General features: G+C 43.6%; 1 protein-coding gene across 2 annotated transcripts in view; it reads right to left on the reverse strand.

Annotated features, from left to right (window-relative positions):
* Positions 1 to 606: 606 nt before the first annotated feature.
* BLVRA (biliverdin reductase A) overlaps positions 607 to 23,037 on the reverse strand; it is a 50,570-nt gene continuing 28,139 nt past the window's right edge. For both annotated transcript variants that reach the window (XM_073332816.2, XM_073332817.2), the window contains exons 2-7: positions 17,508 to 17,635; positions 15,181 to 15,300; positions 14,179 to 14,276; positions 7,883 to 7,990; positions 6,549 to 6,720; positions 607 to 4,034 (exon numbers count right to left, since the gene is read on the reverse strand). In XM_073332816.2, the coding sequence (XP_073188917.1) occupies positions 3,761 to 4,034; positions 6,549 to 6,720; positions 7,883 to 7,990; positions 14,179 to 14,276; positions 15,181 to 15,300; positions 17,508 to 17,626 (891 nt within the window). In that variant the 5' untranslated portion in view covers positions 17,627 to 17,635 and the 3' untranslated portion in view covers positions 607 to 3,760. The remainder of the gene's footprint in view (positions 4,035 to 6,548; positions 6,721 to 7,882; positions 7,991 to 14,178; positions 14,277 to 15,180; positions 15,301 to 17,507; positions 17,636 to 23,037) is intronic.

Below are 23,037 nucleotides of genomic sequence, written 5' to 3' on the forward strand. Positions count from 1 at the left end.
GTCTTTTTTGTGGAGAGAATACTCTAATAGGGCTCCTTCTACCTCCCTGTAGTTTGAGGTCATCATTCCTTTGCGTGAGTGGAAGACAGGTGGCAACAAAACAAAAGAAAACACAAAACAGCCCGCCAGGCTGTCTTTGTCCTGGAAGAGAATTAGTCTCTCAAACATATTTTATGTCTGGGGGCCGTAACTGAAACAGACACCAAACAATACCAATCCCTTTCCCTGCAGGGTGCTCACACAATCCCAGTCTTCCTTTGCATCAAGATGAAGGAGCGCACGCTGGTCTCTTCTGAAGGCTCAGGTCTAGTCTAGAGGCTATTCCACTGTCTTGTCCCCAGACCATCTCCCGGTGCCATTTGGCCACCTTGGGTTTTTGTAGTTTCTCTAATCATGAGACACAACTGTGAGCTTTGCTTCACATCCCAGCAGCCAACTGGGCCAGAGCTGTCAGCTGTCTTCTCCAGGCCTGACACCTTAGGCAGTTTTTGGAGGTTGCTGAGTACGTAACGAGTGGTAGCTCAGCACCTTGGAAGATTGGGCCTCACTGGGGAAGCAGTGGGAGTTGTTAAACTTGAAGGATAATGAAAACTACAGAGAACATGCTGAACTCCAACAGCTTTATTAACGTGAATGCAACACATTCATTAACACCTGTAGATATAACCACCACAATACATCAGCAAATTCACATCTCTGAAGACATCAAAGCAACTCTAGTGCATCAGACACTGCAGTGCACAGCAAAGGGAGTGCTCAGAGCAGTGCAGGGGCAGGTCACTGGACTGTCATGCATAATCCAGAATGGTCACAAGTCTGCCTCCATTTTCACAAATATTAGCAAAAAAATAATAAGTTGCAAGTCAAGTCAAGAAATCAGATTTCAATTGTACTGTTCCACAGCATTACTAATAGCAAAGCAAGATAACAAAACCAAACAACTTAAAAAAGTATTTTAAGATTGACAGTGTCCCTTTTGGCTGTCAGCTTCAGTCTTCACACTAGGTAAGTTTTCTTGTTAAAAAACACTGATGTTATTTATATTTTTCTTTAATCAAAGGCCTTTTGCCTTCATCTCAAGAAGATGGGAAAAAACGTGACAGCAAGAAATGAACATGTGAAGGCTGTCAATGTACCAAGATCCCACATTTCTAAGGCAGCACCCTTTGAGAGCAACATGAAGAATTCCATTTTAACACCTCCACATCCCTTTGCAAAAATGACTCAGATGCACGTAGCTTCCGACTTAGCCCCTGTGTACATGTGTAACTACACCAATAGCATAGCAAGGGAAGTTTCAGTTAAAGTAGGCAGGGTAGTGTTTCATATACATTGACCTGGCACTACAAGCCGGTAATAACTGGAAGAGCTTCTACAGAATGAGTTCACAAGCAAGACATAACAGTGCTTGTTAAGGGCAGAACATTCAAAACTACTCAGCATTGGTTTCTCTTTTAATGGTAAAATTCCCATTGACTTCAATGGGAGCACAGATAGGACAACACGGAAAATCCCACCTTAAAGCTTTCACTCACTCAAAGATTACAAAGTATTAGCATGGGGTGGGGTGGTTATTTTTTTAAACAAAAACAACTTCAGTGCTAAGTACAGTTTGTTTGATCTCTTCTATGGGTTTTGCCTCCCTGTTGAGGTTTTTTTCCAGATTGTCTAAGACACTCCCCTGCAGCATGTATTTTTTTAAAAGCATCAGGATTATCTGCAAAACGCTTCAAACACACTTCATGTGACCTGATTAGGAAAGGAGGGACTGAGTCATCAACTGTAGCATCTACAGCGCTTTTCCTGTCACAAAACCAGAAATAGTTTGTGCACTGCCGAACATCCATAGCAGAAGATTTTAATTCTATTTTTAATCAGGATAGACTCCACACCTTGTGTCATAAAACTAGGGAGGATACAATTTCCCTCCTCCCAAAGACAGCATTGTATTTGCTCCTTCAAAGTATGTCCATGTGCAAAATACATGTTTGGTACTCAAGTACCCACTTGGCTACACAATGCATATTCTGCAGGCACAGGTTTCCTGTTTGTGCACACGTGTATTTAAGGCCTGATCCAAAGTCCAATGAAGTCAAAGGGAGACTTTCCAGTGATTTTTATGAGCACTGGATCAGGCCCATATTTTGCAGGCACAACTTAGAAGCACCTCAAAATAAAGATACTACTAATTAAGTCTGGCTGACCTGATTTGGATTAAAAACCCCAACCAACCAACATACCTCATCCTGTTCATCCCCAATCTCTAACTGAACCATACCTGCTGTTTAGAGGAGTTTCGTTAAAGTTTTATTTGACCATTATTTTATATTTATTATATTGTATATAATTTATAATATGTGTGCCTGGTTTTGGAGTTTAGTCCTCCAGTGCAAATGTGGATAAGGGCTGCTGGCTTCCCATGAAGTATTATTTGGGAGACAACAATACATTCTCAAGAGGGTTGTATTGCTATTATAACAGATGTGCATTGTAATTAGAATATAATACAGGGAGACAAAGGTATTGCTCCAGTTTTTTCTCTATGCATGCTGAGGACTTGGCGCTTTTCACGACTGCAAGGTCTTTAGGGCAGGGACCAAATCTTTCCATGTATTTGTACAGCAACTAGCACTATGGAGTCTCTGGGCACTACTGAAAAACAACAAATAAAATAACGTCACAGTTGCATGGTTGTCATTTGCAAAAACACTCTATTTCCTAACACCATGCTATAATTGGTATGACTATATTGTCCCTGTTTCTATAAATGTATTATTTATAGTTTCTATTAATTAAATTAATACATTTCATTTATTCAGAGTGGTCCATTCTCACACTGAGTCACATGCAGAATTCTCATGAACATTAATAGTGGTTACGAGCATGCCTCAGTTTGAGAACAGAACATGTTCAGTGCCACTGTGCTCAAAAATAGAGGAGCCAAGGACTGGTTATGGGAAAGGGGCAGGTGATGCAGTGGGTTAATGTATTGTACTAACCTTTCGCCTCTGGACAACTGGGTTCCAACCTGCCATAAGGCAGCAGAGAAATCAGTTTAGTGATCTCGGCATAACACCCAGTGAGAGAACAGATTCCAATCTAATTTATTTTGTGTTTAAACCAGTGTAAATGCCATTGCAAGTAATGGATTTGGTTTACACTGGTGTAAAATATCAGAATCTGGCCCACAGCCAATATGCAAAATATCATTCAGGGCAACTTCTCAGGGAAGGGACAGGACTGGAATATGAGAAGTTTTGCAGGTCAGGCGTGCGGTGCTATAAGGCCTTCGGAGACAGAGAGACTTGTAGAGCAGCTCTATGCCTCATTCTAGACAGTGCTATAAATCCCTTGCTCTCATATATATTAAAAAGAAGAAGGAACTAAAATGATATTTAACGAATTGTAACTTCTGCAGTCTCATTGGGCCTGCTCCCCTTGAAGTCAATGACAAAATCTCCCATTGACTTCTGTGGGAGCAACACGTCTGAATGCTCTTTTCCTGGTAGCTTTAAATTTGACTGGAAAGATGCCATGCACTGGGGACAGCCCAATGCATCATCCAGTTCTGCCATGTTAAATATCTCACACAGCCTAAAACACTTGTGGGGCCCAAGCTTCTGAGCGAAGCCCCATGGATATTAATGGTAAGACCCAACCAAATAGAAGTTAACTGCCAACAAGCCGTTTTATGGTAACACTAAGCTGCAGCTCTACTCAGCCTCTGACTACCACAGTCCCTTTCTCATAAAGAGGGGCCTTAGGAATGGATTTCCGCCGGCCGTTCACAGTGCTGCCGAATCTCCTCTGCGAGGTCCAGGCACCGCAGGATGCGCCACTTCTCAGCAGCCAGCTCTTCTCTGGAGACCTGGCCGAACAGTTTTTTGGCAAAGAGGTTCTGATCTTGCATGAAGAGGCCCACAGCAGACCTCGGGGCCTCAGGGAGGTTCTCCAGGCAACCACTTTTGAAACAGAAGCTGATTTTCTTATCACGTCTCATCCCTGGTCCCCTTTCTTCAATCCATGTCAGAGGTCTAATGTAAGAGAGTAGAAAACAAAGGACATTTAGGAAGAAATAAAGCCACAGGGTTATTCCGTTTTTTCATCACTGTTTAACACTAAATGCCCATCTAAAATGTGTTAAAACTTCAATATAGATGTAAGCCAGGGCCTGAATGAGCTCTCCCCTAATGTCTTTTGATGACCTGGGAAAAGACCTGAGGAGCAGACCAAATTTGCATAGACACACCTATTTTGTCTAAGTGATCAGGAGACAGACCAGCTTTGCCAAAGGGATCACTTTTGGCTATTCTGGGTATGACGTTACACCCCATATTCTTCATAGAAATATGGTTATGATATAAATATGGCATAACTAAGATATACTTTATGCAAGATGGCTCATGTAAGGTATCATTCAAAAGGCTGTGATCTACTGGATGTGCTTATCCAATTTGTATGCATGTATCAATTTTGTATCTGGAACTAGGAATATTGACCATATATCTGTATTTCAAATGTGCTACTTTGAGTGACGGCCAATACTAGCCCTTCAGGCCCAACAATGAAAGAGTCAGACAGGGCTGATGGCCCATCAGCAAGGACAATGGACTGTGAAAGAGCTTAGTCTTCCTGTGGACGCTCCAAACAGCCTGCGAGTAATGGCTGCTATGACCCTGGAGAGATACGTGACTGAGACACGTGACTGAGTCACCTGGTACTTTTCCACTGTAGGCAGATGGGGATCAAATGAAGGATTCCCGCCTTAGGTAAATCCTTTTCAAGGGCTGGGGAGGGGGTTGATTGGGACTCTCCTCCATTGCCTACCCAAGAAGGAAGACTGCTGAAAGAACCTGAAGGGACAAAGGAACTAACCTGAAGGGAAAGGCAGGGGTCCAGTCTGTAAGAAGAAATAACTGGAACTCTCAGCTACTGAAACTCTGCAACTTACCTAAAATAACATTTAGCTGAGGAATTACTTCTTGAAACCAGTCTCTAAGTTCTTAGTATGCGTGTTTTGTTTTATTTGCTCAGTAATCTGCTTTGTTCTGTTTGCTATCCCTTATAATCACTTAACATCTGCCTTTTATAGTTAATAAATTTGTTTGGTTTATTATTAAACCCAGTTTGTGCAATTTCTAATGGGGGGGGTGAAGTTCTGCACATCTCTCTTCACATTGAGGGAGAGCATGAATTTTTATGAGCTTGCACTGTGAAGATCTTTCTATACAGCGCAAGACAATATTATTTTGGGTTTATTTCCCAAAGGGGGTGTCATGTGAGTGCTGGGTGAATCCCCTCACACAGAGCTGACTTCAGTCTGTGTCTGCAGCTTGGTGTGGCCCTACCTGTGCATGTGTATGTGCTGCAAGAGGCTGGAGAGCCTAATTCAGCAAAGCAGTGAGAGGGAATCCAGGCTGGTGGGGGAGGAGGGGCTCAGTGAAACCCCAGTACATCAGGTGACATCCCAGAAGCGCAGTCTAACCCTTCACACTGGGTTACAATTCACTTTAGTCTTAGACACAGGGGTAATGAAATGTTGTTATGCTTATTGAATGAGTAAAGAGCAGCAGAACTGTATTTAATATGCCCTAATTGAGGGGTCACCCTAAATTAACATCACCTGTTAAGAAGATGCCAAATCCAAGTGAAAGTCAGAGGAGGTGGTGACAGATGTTCCTACCTGGTGGTGTGGATTTCTTTAAAGGGTCCTAAAAACCATTTTATCCTCCGCCTCTAGAGTTTAAAGGTAGAGCTGACTAGACTCAATTGAGAGTCCTAGTTTCTTCTCAGTGATCACTACAGCTAAAAACACAAACTCATTTAGGGCCTGAGCCTTAGCCCTGATAGCACTGACAGTGTTGTGGTGCAAGACAACATAGAGGGAGCATCAGCAGTGAGGTTCTCTGCTGCGCAGTGAAATCGCTAAGGGCTGAAACCACTAGGGCAGGGCTAGGCGGAGGAAGCTCTGAACACAGCATCGCAGCTGAAGGCAGAAGCGGCAACGCTGGCAAGCAGTGACAGCTCTGAACAGCTGGAGAGCTGGCAGTGTCATGCAGCGGTATCACTGGTTGGATCTCAAGCTGGCTCTGTTTGGTAATGCTGAGGGGAACCCCTAGACACTGAACGCAGCCTTTGTTGCTGACATCATCACCTGGCAGAAGGGTTATATATGGCATGTTCCGGTAACAGGCTCAAAGAGCAGTAATTAATGTAACATGGAAGGACTCGGTCTTGAGGTTAGAGCAAGGATTTGGAGTATAATCCTTGGGTACTAGTCCCAATTTCTGCCATTGTTTCACAGTGTGACCTTGGCCAAGTCCTGTAAACGCTCCCCACCTCAGTTTTCCCATTTGTATAATGGAGCAAATAATATCTAACCATCTCACAGGAGCGTTGTGAAGTTTAGTTCATTCGTGTCTGTAGAGTGCTTTTTGATTCTTGCATAAAAGTAGCTGTACAGGTGCAAAGAAGAGAAGGTGCCGAGTTCCTGCTGAAGATACCTAAGTAGCATGGCTCATCTGCTCCTGTATTGTTACATTACTCACTTCTTGTTTGCAGTCTGAAAATGTGCTGTCATTCTGGAATAACTCTCTTCTTTCTGTTCCTCTCGAGTGGCTGAGGTGACAGTGAGGTCTCCAAAGAGGTCAATGAGCCAAGTCAGGCGGGCAATTCCACTGAAAGCTGGGAAGCCTGATCGCTCTTCATCCAAGGCACCACCTACAGGAATAAGAATGAAAGGACTTGAGTAGTGGGAAAGGAACTCCCACCCTAATCAGCTGCCTGGAGTCCAGCAAAGGGAAAGCTTTGGAGGGTCAGTCTGGGATGGGAGCCTCATGGCTGGGAGCTCAGTGAATCCAGTCTGCTGAATAGGAACATTTGGTGAGCTACGCAACAGGATACGCTGCTCCTTTTCTGTTGTTCTTAAAGGTTGAATTCTATCAAATAAACCTTTCAAGTCTCCCTTGCCCTCCTCAAATACTGATAACTCAAGGAAACTCTCCCACTATAGCATACGTGTGCCATCTGTCGCATTTGGGCCAGGACCATCTCCGGTTTCTGCAGTCTTGGCCAACGGCCCAGAAACCTGCTAGGAGTGTCTATTGGGACCAGGTGGGAAGCTTGAAGCTGCCTGTTTATCCCCCTTTTCCAGCCTGAGCTGCTCTGTCCAGGGTTCCAAGAGCCAAACAGAGGGCAGCAAAGAGCACTGCTGGGGAAAGGCAGCCATCACCTACCCAGCCAGCTGTTACAGCTGATGAAGATGGGCGGGCAGAAGAGGGCACGCGAAAATAATTGCCACCCAGATCCCCATCTGAAGGTAGAGAGGAAGACAGACATAGATACAATGAATGTACAGGAAAACCCTAAGGATATGTTGGGGAGCATTAGGATATGAGTTCACACAAGGGGTTGGGGGAATGAAACCTTTAATCTCTCCCATCTCTTAGAAGACAAAAACAGGGGAGGAGCCTGGGGGTCCCTCAGTGGAGAGTGGAGTGATTTTCAGCAGCTTTCCACCCTCTCTGGAGACCAGGTGAGGATGAGGGGGCTAAAGGGACCTCCCCAGGTCACTGATACTCCAACACAGAAAGAGAGCAGGAGACAGCTGTGAAGATACTAGAGGGGGAATAGGCTTGCTGTCCTCCATCAAACTCACTCCCCAGTATCTAGCAAGCAACAGAACCTCTCCCCGACACAGGCAACTGCCAGTAGAGGGAGATGGTTGTTTGAAGGTCTCACTGGATGGATCCTGACTCCGTGACTCAAACTACTACAGAACAAGCCCTCACACGAGTGAGCGAGCGAGCGAGTGAATGAATGAATGTCTGAAGTGGCTGGCATCTCAGCAGGACAGGCAGCCTGAGTTTCTTTAGAAACTGACCTGTGAAATGTAACGTTCCTTTCACAAGCTCCTTCCCAGTCACTTCCTTTTTCAGCTGCTTGTACTCTTCTGTCAAAAGTTCAATGTGCTCCACATGGAGGATTTTACCTGTCATTGAGAAAACGAAGATCAAATGGGATTACTAAAAGCTTTCTGCATGAATCCAAATCCACGTCTAGGCAGTAAACCTTTTAGCCATCATCAGTATGAGCACACTTCAAACAGCCTTATCTGTGGCTGGCAGAATGGTGCCAAGACAAATCATCAAGACATTGCACTAGGGATCCAATTTTGGCTCATTGTTCTTAGGGGGCCACACCTACAGTCCACAGTAACAGCAAGCTTAGCAAACAAACGGCAGCATTTTAGCTATTGACTTGAATAGGAATTGCGTGAATGAACCGACCGTAATACAGTGCCTTGAAAGTTGGGGCACTAGCCTTCAAAACGAAGCTTGAGTGAAGTCCTGACCCTCTTTCCCCTAACTCCTCTATCCTCTCACTCTTCCAAGGCCACTTTTTATTTTAAAAAAATGTGCATTATTTAGTTGTATTACCATAGTGCTGAGGCGCCCTAGGCATGGACCAGGACTCCACTGTGCTAGGTGCTGTACAAACAGAACAAAAAGATAGTCCCAGTCTCAAAGTATGGTACTTACAAGCCAGGCTGTGATAACCTTAGTCATGCTGAGGAGCACCTTATTCCACTGAAATCAATGGGACTGCTCCTGGAGTAAGAGGGTACCCTATGTGCATGAGGTTGTTAGGGTCTGGCACTTAATTGGGATGGCCATTGTACTGGGATGTCTCCAAGGCAATCAGATAGAACTACTGCTTAACGGACGGAAAGGGCATAAATTGTGCTTACTTGGGGACCCGTCTGGCTCATAACACAGGGATAAGTGGTGCTCATCTATGAGCTAGCTAGGTGTGAAATTCTCAGCTCCAGTCTTTTAGCACAGATGTTGCTAAATGAAGACTACTAAAAGGATGTCAGTGAGCAGTGGCACACACTGTCCAAGTGGCTGTAGTTTGCTCTTGCCTGGCAGTGTGCCCCTTCTTGCAGCGCCATGCCAGAGTGATGCAATGTGGAGGTCCACACTGCACTTTCTTCTAGGCTCCCCTCTACGGCCACAATCTGCCCCTTAACATTTTAGCGATGGGACTGCTTTGCTTAGAAATGTCTCCTATGGACCCTCTTTCCTTGTTTTAAACATAGGTGCTACTACAGCCCAGAAAGGCATGAAGAAATGAGGGTGATACACATGAACATACACAGACCTGTCATATAAGCCACAGTCTTAAGGTTTTGTTTATGGTTTTATTTCCAGGGGGAAGAAAGTTGGGGAGGGTTCTATGGTTACTCACAAGGTTAGGTTTTTGTTCTTCAAACATTTTATTAACGCTCTGATGGATCTTTCTAGCTAACTCCATTCTCCATGCTAGTGCTGGCAGGGATTGAGATCACTGTGATTACTAATGCAAATGCACCTGTCTCGACTGTCATCTTGTCCTCCGCATTTGTCTGTTTATTCACCTGTTGCACATTGTCTAAATTAGGGCTGTCAATTAATCATTGTAAATGCATGCGATTAATGCAAAACAAATTAATTAGATTAAAAAAACAGTCACGATTCATTGCAGTTTTAATTGCACTGTTAAACAATAATAGAATACCAATTAATTTATTATAAATATTTTTGGATGTTTTCTACATTTTCAAATACAATGATTTCAGTTACAACACAGAATACAAAGTGTACAGTGCTCACCTTAAATTGTTCTTTATTACAAATATTTGCACTGTAAAAAGATAAACAAAAGAAATAGTATTTTTCAATTACCTCATTCAAGTCCACAGAGTCCTACTTCTTGTTCAGCCAATCGCTAAGACAAACAAGTTTGTTTACATTTATGGGAGATACTGTTGACTCCTTTTTATTTATAAAAGAAAAGGAGTACTTGTGGCACCTTAGAGACTAACCAATTTATTTGAGCATAAGCTTTCGTGAGCTACAGCTCACTTCATCGGATGCATACTGTGGAAACTGCAGAACACATTATATACACAGAGACCATGAAACAATACCTCCTCTCACCCCACTCTCCTGCTGGTAATAGCTTATCTAAAGTGATCACTCTCCTTACAATGAGTATGATAATCAAGTTGGGCCATTTCCAGCACAAATCCAGGTTTTCTCACCCTCCGCCCCCCCCCCCCCCCCAAACTCGCTCTCCTGCTGGTAATAGCCCATCCAAAGTGACCACTCTCCTTACAATGTGCATGATAATCAAGGTGGGCCATTTCCAGCATAAATCCAAGTTTAACCAGAACTTCTGGGGGGGGGGGTAGGAAAAAACAAGGGGAAATAGGCTACCTTGCATAATGACTTAGCCACTCCCAGTCTCTATTTAAGCCTAAATTAATAGTATCCAATTTGCAAATGAATTCCAATTCAGCAGTTTCTCGCTAGAGTCTGGATTTGAAGTTTTTTTGTTTTAAGATAGCGACCTTCATGTCTGTAATTGCATGACCAGAGAGATTGAAGTGTTCTCCGACTGGTTTATGAATGTTATAATTCTTGACATCTGATTTGTGTCCATTTATTCTTTTACGTAGAGACTGTCCAGTTTGACCAATGTACATGGCAGAGGGGCATTGCTGGCACATGATGGCATATATCACATTGGTGGATGTGCAGGTGAATGAGCCTCTGATAGTGTGGCTGATGTTATTAGGCCCTGTGATGGTGTCCCCTGAATAGATATGTGGGCACAGTTGGCAACGGGCTTTGTTGCAAGGATATCATGAATAGGTCGGAATATGAACAAGAGGCTGCTCGGCAGCTCTCCAACACCACTTTCTACAAGCCATTACCCTCTGATCCCACTGAGAGTTACCAAAAGCAACTACAGCATTTGCTCAAGAAACTTCCTGAAAAAGCACAAGATCAAATCCGCACAGACACACCCCTGGAACCCCGACCTGGGATATTCTATCTACTAGCTAAGATCCATAAACCTGGAAATCCTGGGCGCCCCATCATCTCAGGCATTGGCACCCTGACAGCAGGATTGTCTGGCTATGTAGACTCCCTCCTCAGGCCCTACGCTACCAGCACTCCAAGCTACCTTCGAGACACCACTGACTTCCTGAGGAAACTACAATCCATCGGTGATCTTCCGGATAACACCATCCTGGCCACTATGGATGTAGAAGCCCTCTACACCAACATTCCACACAAAGATGGACTACAAGCCATCAAGAACACTATCCCCGATAATGTCACGGCTAACCTGGTGGCTGAACTTTCTGACTTTGTCCTTACCTATAACTATTTTACATTTGGGGACAATGTATACCTTCAGATCAGCGGCACTGCTATGGGTACCCGCATGGCCCCACAGTATGCCAACATTTTTATGGCTGATTTAGAACAATGCTTCCTCAGCTCTCGTCCCCTAACGCCCCTACTCTACTTGCGCTATATTGATGACATCTTCATCATCTGGACCCATGGAAAAGAAGCCCTTGAGGAATTCCACCATGATTTCAACAATTTCCATCCCACCATCAACCTCAGCCTGGTCCAGTCCACACAAGAGATCCACTTCCTGGACACTACAGTGCTAATAAACAATGGTCACATAAACACCACCCTATACCGGAAACCTACTGACCGCTATTCCTACCTACATGCCTCCAGCTTTCACCCTGACCACACCACATGATCCATCGTCTGCAGCCAAGCTCTGCGATACAACCGCATTTGCTCCAACCCCTCAGACAGAGACAAACATCTACAAGATCTCTATCAAGCATTCTTACAACTACAATACCCACCTGCGGAAGTGAAGAAACAGATTGATAGAGCCAGAAGAGTTCCCAGAAGTCACCTACTACAGGACAGGCCTAACAAAGAAAAAAACAGAATGCCACTAGCTGTCACCTTCAGCCCCCAACTAAAACCTCTCCAACGCATTATTAAGGATCTACAACCTATCCTGAAGGATGACCCAACACTCTCACAAATCTTGGGAGACAGGCCAGTCCTTGCCTACAGACAGCCCACCAACCTGAATCAAATACTCACCTTTAGATAAGCTATTACCAGCAGGACAGTGGGGTGGGAGGAGGTATTGTTTCATATTCTCTGTGTGTATATAAAGGCTGCTGCAGTTTCCACGGTATGCATCCAATGAAGTGAGCTGTAGCTCACGAAAGCTCATGCTCAAATAAACTGGTTAGTCTCTAAGGTGCCACAAGTACTCCTTTTCTTTATACCACACAACAGAACCACTAACCCAGGAACCTATCCTTGCAACAAAGCCTGTTGCCAACTGTGCCCACATATCTATTCAGGGGACACCATCACAGGGCCTAATAACATCAGCCACACTATCAGAGGCTCGTTCACCTGCACATCCACCAGTGTGATATATGCCATCATGTGCCAGCAATGCCCCTCTGCCATGTACATTGGTCAAACTGGACAGTCTCTACGTAAAAGAATAAATGGACACAAATCACATGTCAAGAATTATAACATTCATAAACCAGTCGGAGAACACTTCAATCTCTCTGGTCATGCAATTACAGACATGAAGGTCGCTATCTTAAAACAAAAAAACTTCAAATCCAGACTCCAGCGAGAAACTGCTGAATTGGAATTCATTTGCAAATTGGATACTATTAATTTAGGCTTAAATAGAGACTGGGAGTGGCTAAGTCATTATGCAAGGTAGCCTATTTCCCCTTGTTTTTTCCTACCCCTCCCCCCCAGAAGTTCTGGTTAAACTTGGATTTATGCTGGAAATGGCCCACCTTGATTATCATGCACATTGTAGGGACAGTGGTCACTTTGGATAAGCTATTACCAGCAGGGAGAGTGAGTTTGTGTGTGTGTGTTTTGGGGTGTGTGTGTGAGAAAACCTGGATTTGTGCTGGAAATGGCCCACCTTGATTTTCATACACATTGTAAAGAGAGGTTTCAGAGTAACAGCCGTGTTAGTCTGTATTCGCAAAAAGGAAAGGAGTACTTGTGGCACCTTAGAGACTAACCAATTTATTAGAGCATAAGCTTTCGTGAGCTACAGCTCACTTCCTCAGATGCATCTGAGGAAGTGAGCTGTAGCTCACGAAAGCTTATGCTCTAATAAATTGGTTAGTCTCTAAGGTGCCACAAGTACTCCTTTTCTTATTGTAAAGAGAGTGGTCACTTTGGATGGGCTATTACCAGCAGGAGAGCGAGTTTGTGTGGGGGGGGTGGATGGGGGCGGAGGGTGAGAAAACCTGGATTTGTGCTGGAAATGGCCCAACTTGATTATCATACACATTGTAAGGAGAGTGATCACTTTAGATAAGCTATTACCAGCAGGAGAGTGGGGTGGGAGGAGGTATAGTTTCATGGTCTCTGTGTATATAATGTCTTCTGCAGTTTCCACAGTATGCATCCGATGAAGTGAGCTGTAGCTCACGAAAGCTTATGCTCAAATAAATTGGTTAGTCTCTAAGGTGCCAGAAGTACTCCTTTTCTTTTTGCGAATATAGACTAACACGGCTGTTACTCTGAAACCTGTCATTATGCAAGGCACTTCTTATTTACAATGTCACCTGAAAGTGAGAACAGCCATTTGCATGGCACTGGTGTAGCCAGCACTACAAGTTATTTATGTGCCAGACATGCTGAACATTTGTATGCCCCTTCACGCTTTGTAGGCTTTAAAGTTTTACATTGTTTTGTTTTTGAGTGCAGTTATGTTGGAAAAAAAAAACATAATTCATAATGCAACATAATGCAGTTATGTTGGGAAAAAAACATTCGTAAGTTGCACTTTCGCAAAAAAGAAATTGCACTACAGTATTTGTATGAGGTGAACTGAAAAATACTATTTCTTTTATCATTTTTACAGTGCAAATATTTGTAATGAAAATAATAATATAAAGTGAACAGTGTACACTTTGTATTCCGTTTTGTTATTGAAATTGATATATTTGGAAATGTAGAAAAACATCCAAAAATATTTATACTGAATTTAAACTGGTATTCTATTATTGCTTAACAGTGTGATGAAAACTGCAATCAATCACAACTATTTTTTTTAAATCTCACAATTAATTGCGATTTTTTAAAAATTGTTTGACAGCCCTAGTCTAAATCTTAGATTGGGAGTTCTCTGGAGCAAGTAGCGTCCTTGTGCTATGCCTTGTTTGAGGTTCTTAGGCACCACCACAACCGATGTAATCTAATGTCACTGTAAAAAGCTAGTTACACCTTTGACATTAAGGATCATCACCTTTCTGCTCAGCCAGCTCCCAGAGCTCACGTGCTGTGCTAGCGGACAGTGCCATTGGGTACTCGACAAGGACATGTTTCCCAGCCTCCAAGAACATCCTAGAAGGAGAGAGAAACAGGTCTTCAAAAGATGCTACCTTATTCATATCTCTTCTTCTGAACAAACACTTTTACTCTAGCAGCCAACCCCATCTCTAGGGATGGGGAAATAGCATGAATGAATGTGCTGAGAGTGGGGGTAATTAAAGGCATTTTCTTAGGGTATGTCTAAATTGCGATTAGACACCCGCGGCTGGCCCATGCCAGCTGACTTGGGCTGACGGGACTCGGGCTAAGGGACTGTTTAATTGTAGTGTAGACGTTCAGACTCAGGCTGCAACCCATGCTCTCGGACCCTCCTACCTTGCAGGGTCCTAGAGCCTGGGCTCCAGCCCAAGCTGGTTAAGTCCCATGCCTAGCAGATTTGGATTCTATTCCTGCCTCCACCATGGACTTCCTGCATGACCTCGGGCAAGTCACTTAGTCTCTCTGTACCACAGGTCCATATGAGGAGGATACTACCCTATCTCACAAAGTTTTTTGGCGCTTAATTAATTGATGTTTGGAAAGCTCTATGAGATCCTAAGACAGGTGCTTCATAAATACAGGTTACTAGGGAGAAGATGGCATGGATAAGAGTGGCAGGAACCAGTTGGTGGGGAGGGGAGAATAGGGATTGAAAGAAGTGGTATTTTCTGAATCCAGTTTCTGTATTCCCTCTAAAATACATGTAAATCCGACACTACTAATACAGGTGTGCAACAGAGCGCCTGTCTCATTTTACCTCAAGAGGGTAAACTTCACAGTCACATTTACTTTGAGAATATGGGGATTATTTTACATTGCTAATGAAGAGGAATTTTTCTAGACACAAATTAATTCTTTGATACAGCACGTTCTATTGCATGGCAGTGCCTAATTTAAGGAAGTAGCAAGCAGAGAAGAGGAAAAGAGACACACATACCTGACATTCTCCTCATGGCTTTTGTTGTCAGTGCTGATGATGGCCGCCTGGATCTCTTTGTTTCCCAGAGCATCTTGCAGGCCAATCTGCTTGACCTCGTTAATGCTACCCAGGGTTCTTCTAGTTGTTCAACAGAAAGAAATAAAAAACAAAACATCACAACCACAGCCCGCTCTCCCCAATTATTATTGGAACCTGTTACGAATTACACCTGGTAGGACACGCACACAAGTGCTGCGAATTACACCTTGTAGGACACGCACACAAGTGCTGCGAATTACACCTTGTAGGACACGCACAGTTCGAATCTAGGCTGAGGCACAGAAATAAAGTGCACAACTGCAGAGTTCCCAAAAAACATTGAATTTATTACGCTCGAGCGTGGTGCCCCCCTGCTAGCCAGGAGGGGACCCTGAATGCAGATTATACAAAGGTTATATACCTTTTAGCAAATCATGTTGCCCTCGTGCATCGGAAACCTTAGCCAATAAACAAACCCTTGTCTTATCTACCACCTATCCCTGCTTGGTGCATTCCTCGTGCTATACCAGTATGTTAATTACACAGCATGGTCCTAAAGCCATGCATCTGTAACTTTTATTATCAGGATGGGAGGCCTCACATCAAGGCCAAGAGACAGGGAGTTAGAGACTGACAAAAACCAGATACTGGGAGTCAAGGCAGGCTGGAGACAAGGAGGAGGATTTTCACAGGGATTCAGTATTTAAGGATTACTCCTCCTGGTGTATGATGTGCTGGCATTTAAACAATGGTGGGCTGCAAACCAAAATGGAGTCACATGTGCTAACTTTTCCTTAACAAACCTCAGTCATAGACCAAGACCCCAATTCGTTAGGTGCTGTACAAACATAGATCAAAAAGATAGTTGCTGCATCAAACAGCTTAAGTACAAGACAAGAGTCAACAGGTGGATACAAACAGACAAGGGAGTAAAAGAAAACAGTGAGACAAGATCGGTCAGTTTGATGGACAGTGGTCACAGCATACCAGTGGCCTAATCATTGTAGGCATCATGGCAAAGGAGAGTTTTAAGGAGGGATTTGAAGGAGAGATGAGGAGGATGTTTACAGGGAGCTCTTCCCAAGCATGAGGGGTGGCAGCGAAAAAAACCCCACATAGACGCTTGTTTGAAAATTTAACAGCTGGGTGGTGAAGCCTGGCATCGTTGCCCGAGAAGAGGCAGGAGTCAACATTTTAATAGTGTATGTGAGATGATAGGTAGCATGAGGATAGGCCATGAAGGGACTTGAAAGTGAAGATGAGTCATTTGTGTTTGATGCACTAGAGAAGGGGAAGCCAATGGAGGGACATAAAGAGAAGGGTGACATGGTCAAAGTGACATGCTAGGAGAATTACCTCTGTAGCAGCATTTTGAATTATGTGTTAGACTGGCACAGTTTCCCAATGGAAGTGGTGGAAGCCAAGTATTGCTTGGGTCATTCAATAGTAGATCTACCACTAGAAAAGATACCCTCGGAAAAAGCTTGTATTGGCAAGGAGATGTAATGGATGGCCTAATAGGTCTTTTCTGTCTCAAACAGATATGATTAAATATAGCTGGAAAATACATCCACAACCCGAGATCCCCATATGCTCCACATAACTATTTTAAACCATTATGCTTTGTTGCTATGGTGCAGAAAGCCTGATAGGAATGCTCTGAGATAGCAGCACTGTTGTGCAGATTTGCTTACATTTCAGCCACATGGTTGCTGAGAATAAATGACAGGTAACCTTATTGCACAGCCTACATTAGGATTTGTTCTTCAAAAATCCACATCTGGCTTCAAAGACAAATTTTACAGCAGAGTCGCATTACCAGAGTTCTACAGATGAATTACTTATAGACACTGGCCCATCAGTGCAGCTGCTTAAAGCCTGTGCCATCCTACAGCAGAGTTCAGTCATTTGGTTGCATTTTGAGTCTCTTTTAAAGGGCTGATCTTACAGGGCTCTGAGCTCCCTCAGCTTTCCCTGAGCGAAGTGAGAATTGAGGGTGCAAAGCACCTCATTAGAGACACTCAGCATCTCTCAGGACTGAGTCCTAGATCTGCTTGAATGAGCTCATTGAGGCGCTTTGCAAAGCTTCCTGCAATCATTAATCAACCTAACCTATGGACACTAAGCGCTGTCACATAAATGGCATTTACTGTGTGCACAGCAGACCTCCTTGAATTATTATATCGGAGAAATGTATCTTCTAAGATGAGCCTGGAAAGTTATACACCCAAAAGGGAGAGAGTACGTGGGGGGCAAAAATAATCTCTACACCATGTTCATTAAAACACACAACTGAAATATCTAACCTGGATACAAAGCCAACCAGCTTCAGATGCTCAGAAGGGCTGGAAGGCATCGGATTCAGCATGTCTCTTAGCCGCACAGATCCAGCAATTCCGATCCCCACCACCACAGTGCCAAACATTTTGTTAGTCTGAAACAAAACAAAAATAGATAAGTCTAGAAAAAAAAAGCATTCTGTTAATATTTTCCCCTTCCCCTGCATTATAAACCCACACTTTAGCATCCAGGCAGCTCACCAAAGACAGCCTGATGTTGCATGAGCTGAGTGCACTCATATCCTATTGAAGTCAATGGGATTTGAGGATTATCAGCACCTCACAGGATTGGGGCCTGAAGACTCTTGTAATTGACAGCCAGTATGTCAGATCCACAGTACAAAGCTGTTCTTTCCCCAAAATGGATAGGCAAATCTTAGAGAGGACAGGGATCATCTCGTTATTTAGTACCTTTTGCCCAGACTGATCCCAAAACATTTTGCAAAGCTAACAACATTTGACACAAATTACATTCAGGGTTCACTCCCTGAGCCTCTGCAATGCAGCTCCCTCTGGACTGAAATGAAGCAACTAAGCGCACAACAATGTTTCACAAAACTTTAGGACAGGAAGTGAAGAATGCCCTTTTCCAGTTGAAACTGCTGGAGAATTTTAGAGATGCAAAAGATAATGACCTAATTTATAATTTGGCTGGAATACTGGGGTGACATCTCTACTCTTCTGAAAAGCACCACAATCTCTTTAATGACAAGTGGTCATGACCTCAGTTTTCCTTCTTACTGAAAAACACAGCACTTTCAATGGCAGTATCCCCTACTATCATAAAGGAGCATGAGCAGGAGACAGTGTGGTCCAGTGGTAGGGTGCTGAACCAGGAGTAGAGAGAGCTCAGTTCTATTCTCTGCTTTGCCTTTGACTCACTGTGATGATTTAGCCTTTGAGTGGCTGAGTATTTCCCCTGGGAATAATAATGCTTATTCACCCCACATTCTGCTTCTTCTATTTCATCGCTCTGTCTTCTCCCCTTCTCCTTGCCTTGGTACAATAAGACCTGTTGATTAGTTCTGCTATAGGATTACTTTCTTTCAAATCTTTCCTAAAACCTCATCTTTTCCTCAGTGACTCTTGTCTGATGGGATCATAACACAGCTGCAGGCTCTCATTGCAATCTGTTTCTGCGACGGCATTTTCTAACTGTACTGAAAATGCTAGAGGTCAACTGCTACCAAGAAATTCTATCAACTGGCACTAAAGACTCTCACGTTGTGTATGTTGCATCTGGGTTTTACGCCTCTATTTATGTATTGCTGTGACTGCCGATGTGGCTCATTTCACGTTTATTATTGTCTGTACTGTATCATCTGGTGAAGTGCTCCGACATACTGTTTTGCTTTAATATAAAGCAAGAAATGATTGATGTTGGAAGAGTCTCCATTAGAATCACAGCAATGTGTAGTTACCAGAGGGTGTCATGTGATGCACTAGCTCGACTCACCAGGGAACAAAGATGCTGTTGAGCTCCAGACTTGATTTTATTTGGCCCATAGAGAGATGAGGTCAGAAAGACCATCACCAGCGTAACCCATTTGAAATAATCGAGATTCCCTCTGAACACATTCTGGGCCTGATTCACATTTACACTAATGTTCCTATAATGCCATTTTCCACTGCCAGAGCCGTGTACTGTGTGCGTAAATTACACTTACACTTGAAGGGCAGTGTATATGAGACTCAAGTCCTCTGACACAGCAAGTAGGGTATCACTTGGTATAATTTCAGTTGATGGTATATTGCCCAGAAATCCTACAATACATTCTGTGCTAGCAAGCATAGAGGCCACAGAAATGCTCACAACTGGTGAACAGTGGGGAGCTATGCCTTACCGATATGGTACAACAGAATATTTTTTCTATTTGAAAAATCAGCTAAAGAAAAAAATATTTGCAAGTAAAGGCCAAATTTTGTCCTCTGATACACCTAGGAAGCTCCTGTAATGTATCAACGCAGCCACAGAGTACCCCATACATACAGTGCGGACAGCCAGGACTAACCACCCTTGCCTATAGACAGCCCCCCAACCTGAAGCGAATACTCACCAGCAACCACACACCACACAACAGAACCACTAACCCAGGAACCTATCCTTGCAACAAAGCCCGTTGCCAACTGTGCCCACATATCTATTCAGAGGACACCATCACAGGGCCTAATACCATCAGCCACACTATCAAAGGCTCGTTCACCTGCACATCCACCAATGTGATATATGCCATCATGTGCCAGCAATGCCCCTCTGCCATGTACATTGGGCATACTGGACAGTCTCTACGTAAAAGAATAAATGGACACAAATCAGATGTCAAGAATTATAACATTCAAAAACCAGTCGGAGAACACTTCAATCTCTCTGGTCACTCGATTTCTGATCTCAAAGTGACTATCCTTCAACAAAAAAACTTTGAAAACAGACTCCAACGAGAGACTGCTGAATTGGAATTCATTTGCAAATTGGATACAATTAACTTAGGCTTGAATAGAGACTGGGAATGGTTGAGTCATTATAAAAAGTAACCTATTTCTCCTTGTTTATTCCTCCCCCCCCCCCCCCCCCCGTTCATCAGACGTTCTTGTTAAACCCTGGATTTGTGCTGGAAATGGCCCACCTTGATTATCATACACATTGTAAGGAGAGTGATCACTTTAGATAAGCTATTACCAGCAGGAGAGTAGGGCGGAGGGAGAGAGAAAACCTTTTGTAGTGATAAACACCCATTTTTTCATGGTTTGTGTGTATAAAAACATCTTCTGTATTTTCCACAGTATGCATCCGATGAAGTGAGCTGTAGCTCACGAAAGCTTATGCTCAAATAAATTGGTTAGTCTCTAAGGTGCCACAAGTACTCCTTTTCTTTTCACCCTTGCAATGATGGCAGAATTCTGGTAACAGACCAGCTGGTGAAGAGCACGGATATGATGTGTCCATGTAGTTTTGGGAGCTGTTTTTAAGGCAACTGGTGTTTGAGGCTGCTAATATTTTTTACGGCTTCCAGGTATCTCCTATTTCAGTTCTATCTGCAAGCATGAGTACTGCTCCCATGGTTGCTAAGATCTCCTGAAAGCTCTGTAGGCTTTTAACTCCCAAGCAGTGCCTTTCCCTCACTAGCTGCTGAACTATATTTCAGTCCAGAAGGAGCAGGAAGGAGGGATCTGAGCCTCTACTTCCATTGCCAGAGACAAAATACTATTTTTCAACAGATGCATAGGATATTGCACATGAAACCTATAGCTACCCTTTGAAAATCTTCCCAAATTTTGCCCCATGTAAAATTAATGACCTCCCCAAAGTAGACACATTTGGCACAGGCAAGAAAGAAGCTTCCAACCCTGTAACAAATCCTGTTACTAAGCAACCCGTTGTCATAGCAACTAGCCATTCAGAGCAGGTTCCTGGCTCTTTAGGGCTTTAGAGATTAAAAAGAACACCTCAGTCTTCACCCAGAAACTAACAGGCAGCCAATGTAGCCTACAGAGGCTTCACTTCTATGTAGATAACGGGAATCAATATGCCAGCATTACTACTGCTTGTATTTTATTCCTCTCAGACCATTCACACACCAGATCCTGAAACTGTTCAACAACAAAGAAAGATAACATGATTGGGGCTGCCATCCATCTCGGAAAGCAGAAATGTCCAAAGCCCCCTCCTGCAGCCTGCATCCTATACCCCCTCCTGCAGCTCAACCCCCTGCCCCAGCCCGGTGAAAGTGAATGAAGGTGGGGGAGAGTGAGCGATGGAGGGAGGGGGTTGGAGTGAGCAGGGGGCGGGGCGAGGGTGTTTGGGTTTGTGCAATTAGAAAGTTGGCAACCCTACTCAAGAACCAAAGACATTGTGCCAGAGTTAAACCCAGTTTAGCAGGTAAATAACTTAGGATATAATTCTCAGCTGCAGTTTGGCTGCTAAAGCTGAGCAGTTTTCACTCGTGTCCACCTCTGTTCACAGGTGCCTGACTGTCCCATAGCATATGCTTCAGGGTTTCTTCTTGTTTGTTACAGCTCCAACACCAGAGGATAAGGCCTGTATCTTGTGCAAAACTCTGTGGCGTCCAGTACATTTTGAATAAAATCTTTTGTTGCCTCAAGCACAGCCTGAGATCCACAGAGGCATTTTTAACATTATGTACTATGCTCTGTCACTGGAATTCTTTTAAGGGCTGTGATGAAATCCCTTTCACAAAGAACTCCAGACTAATGGAATTCCTCTTCCTTAACAAAATATACATAGTGGACATGGGCTTGGGGAGTTTATGAAGCATTTCTAATGTTCCCAGTATACGGGTATCTGGACCAAATTGATATGCTGAAGTGTTGTATATACTGCCACTCCACTAAGGGTGGCAAGTCATCACGCTGCTTTAGCATTAGAAAAGGGGAACACCCTCATGACTGATTAATTGGGAAATCCACGTGATGCCTCTGCTCAGCCAGTTCTTCCCGATTACAGGTTTGTTCCCAATTTGCAAGTTTGACTTGCCTCAGATAGGTGCTTTTGCATGGCAAGCAAGGATGAAAAGGTTACCTCTTAGCCAGAATAGCCCAGATCCCTTAGCACAGCCACCATGGTAGGCATCTGTCATAAATATAAAGGGAAGGGTAAGCACCTTTAAATCCCTCCTGGCCAGAGGAAAAACCCTTGCACCTGTAAAGGGTTAAGAAGCTAAGATAACCTCACTGGCACCTGACCAGAATGACCAATGAAGAGACAAGATACTTTCAAAGCTGGAGGGATGAAAAAACAAAGGGTCTTCTTTGTCTGTGTGATGCTTTTGCCGGGACCAGAGCAGGAATGCAAGTCAGAACTCCTGTAAAGAGTCAGTAAGCAATCTGGTTAGATATGCGTTCGATTCTGTTTTGTTTAAATGGCTGATAAAATAAGTTGTGCTGAATGGAATGTATATTCCTGTTTTTGTATCTTTTTGTAACTTAAGGTTTTGCCGAGAGGGATTCTCTATGTTTTAAATCTGATTACCCTGTAAGGTATTTACCATCCTGATTTTACAGAGATTATTCTTTTACGTTTTCTTTAATTAAAATTCTTCTTTTAAGAACCTGATTGCTTTTTCATTGTTCTTAAGATCCAAGGGTTTGGGTCTATGTTCACCTATGCAAATTGGTGAGGATTTTTATCAAGCCTTCCCTAGGAAAGGGGGTGTAGTGCTTGGGGGGATATTTTTGGGGGGGGAGGGGGAGATGTTTCCAAGTGGGCACTTCCCCTGTTCTTTGTGTAACACTTTGGTGGTGGCAGCTTTTAACCTAAGCTGGTAAGAATAAACTTATGGGGTCTTTCATGCAGCTCCCCACATCTGTACCCTAGAGTTAAGAGTGGGGAAGGAACCTTGACAGCACAGCCACCATGGTAGGCACCTTGTTTTTCTCCATCAGACAAAAAGAAGAACGGAGGGCACCCCCAGGGGGAACTGGATGCATGAACATATGTTCATTTTCCACCAACGTGAGTATAAGGGTGTTAGACATCTGT

This window comes from Lepidochelys kempii, chromosome 2, assembly GCF_965140285.1.
Source record: "Lepidochelys kempii isolate rLepKem1 chromosome 2, rLepKem1.hap1, whole genome shotgun sequence".
Lineage (NCBI taxonomy): Eukaryota > Metazoa > Chordata > Testudines > Cheloniidae > Lepidochelys > Lepidochelys kempii.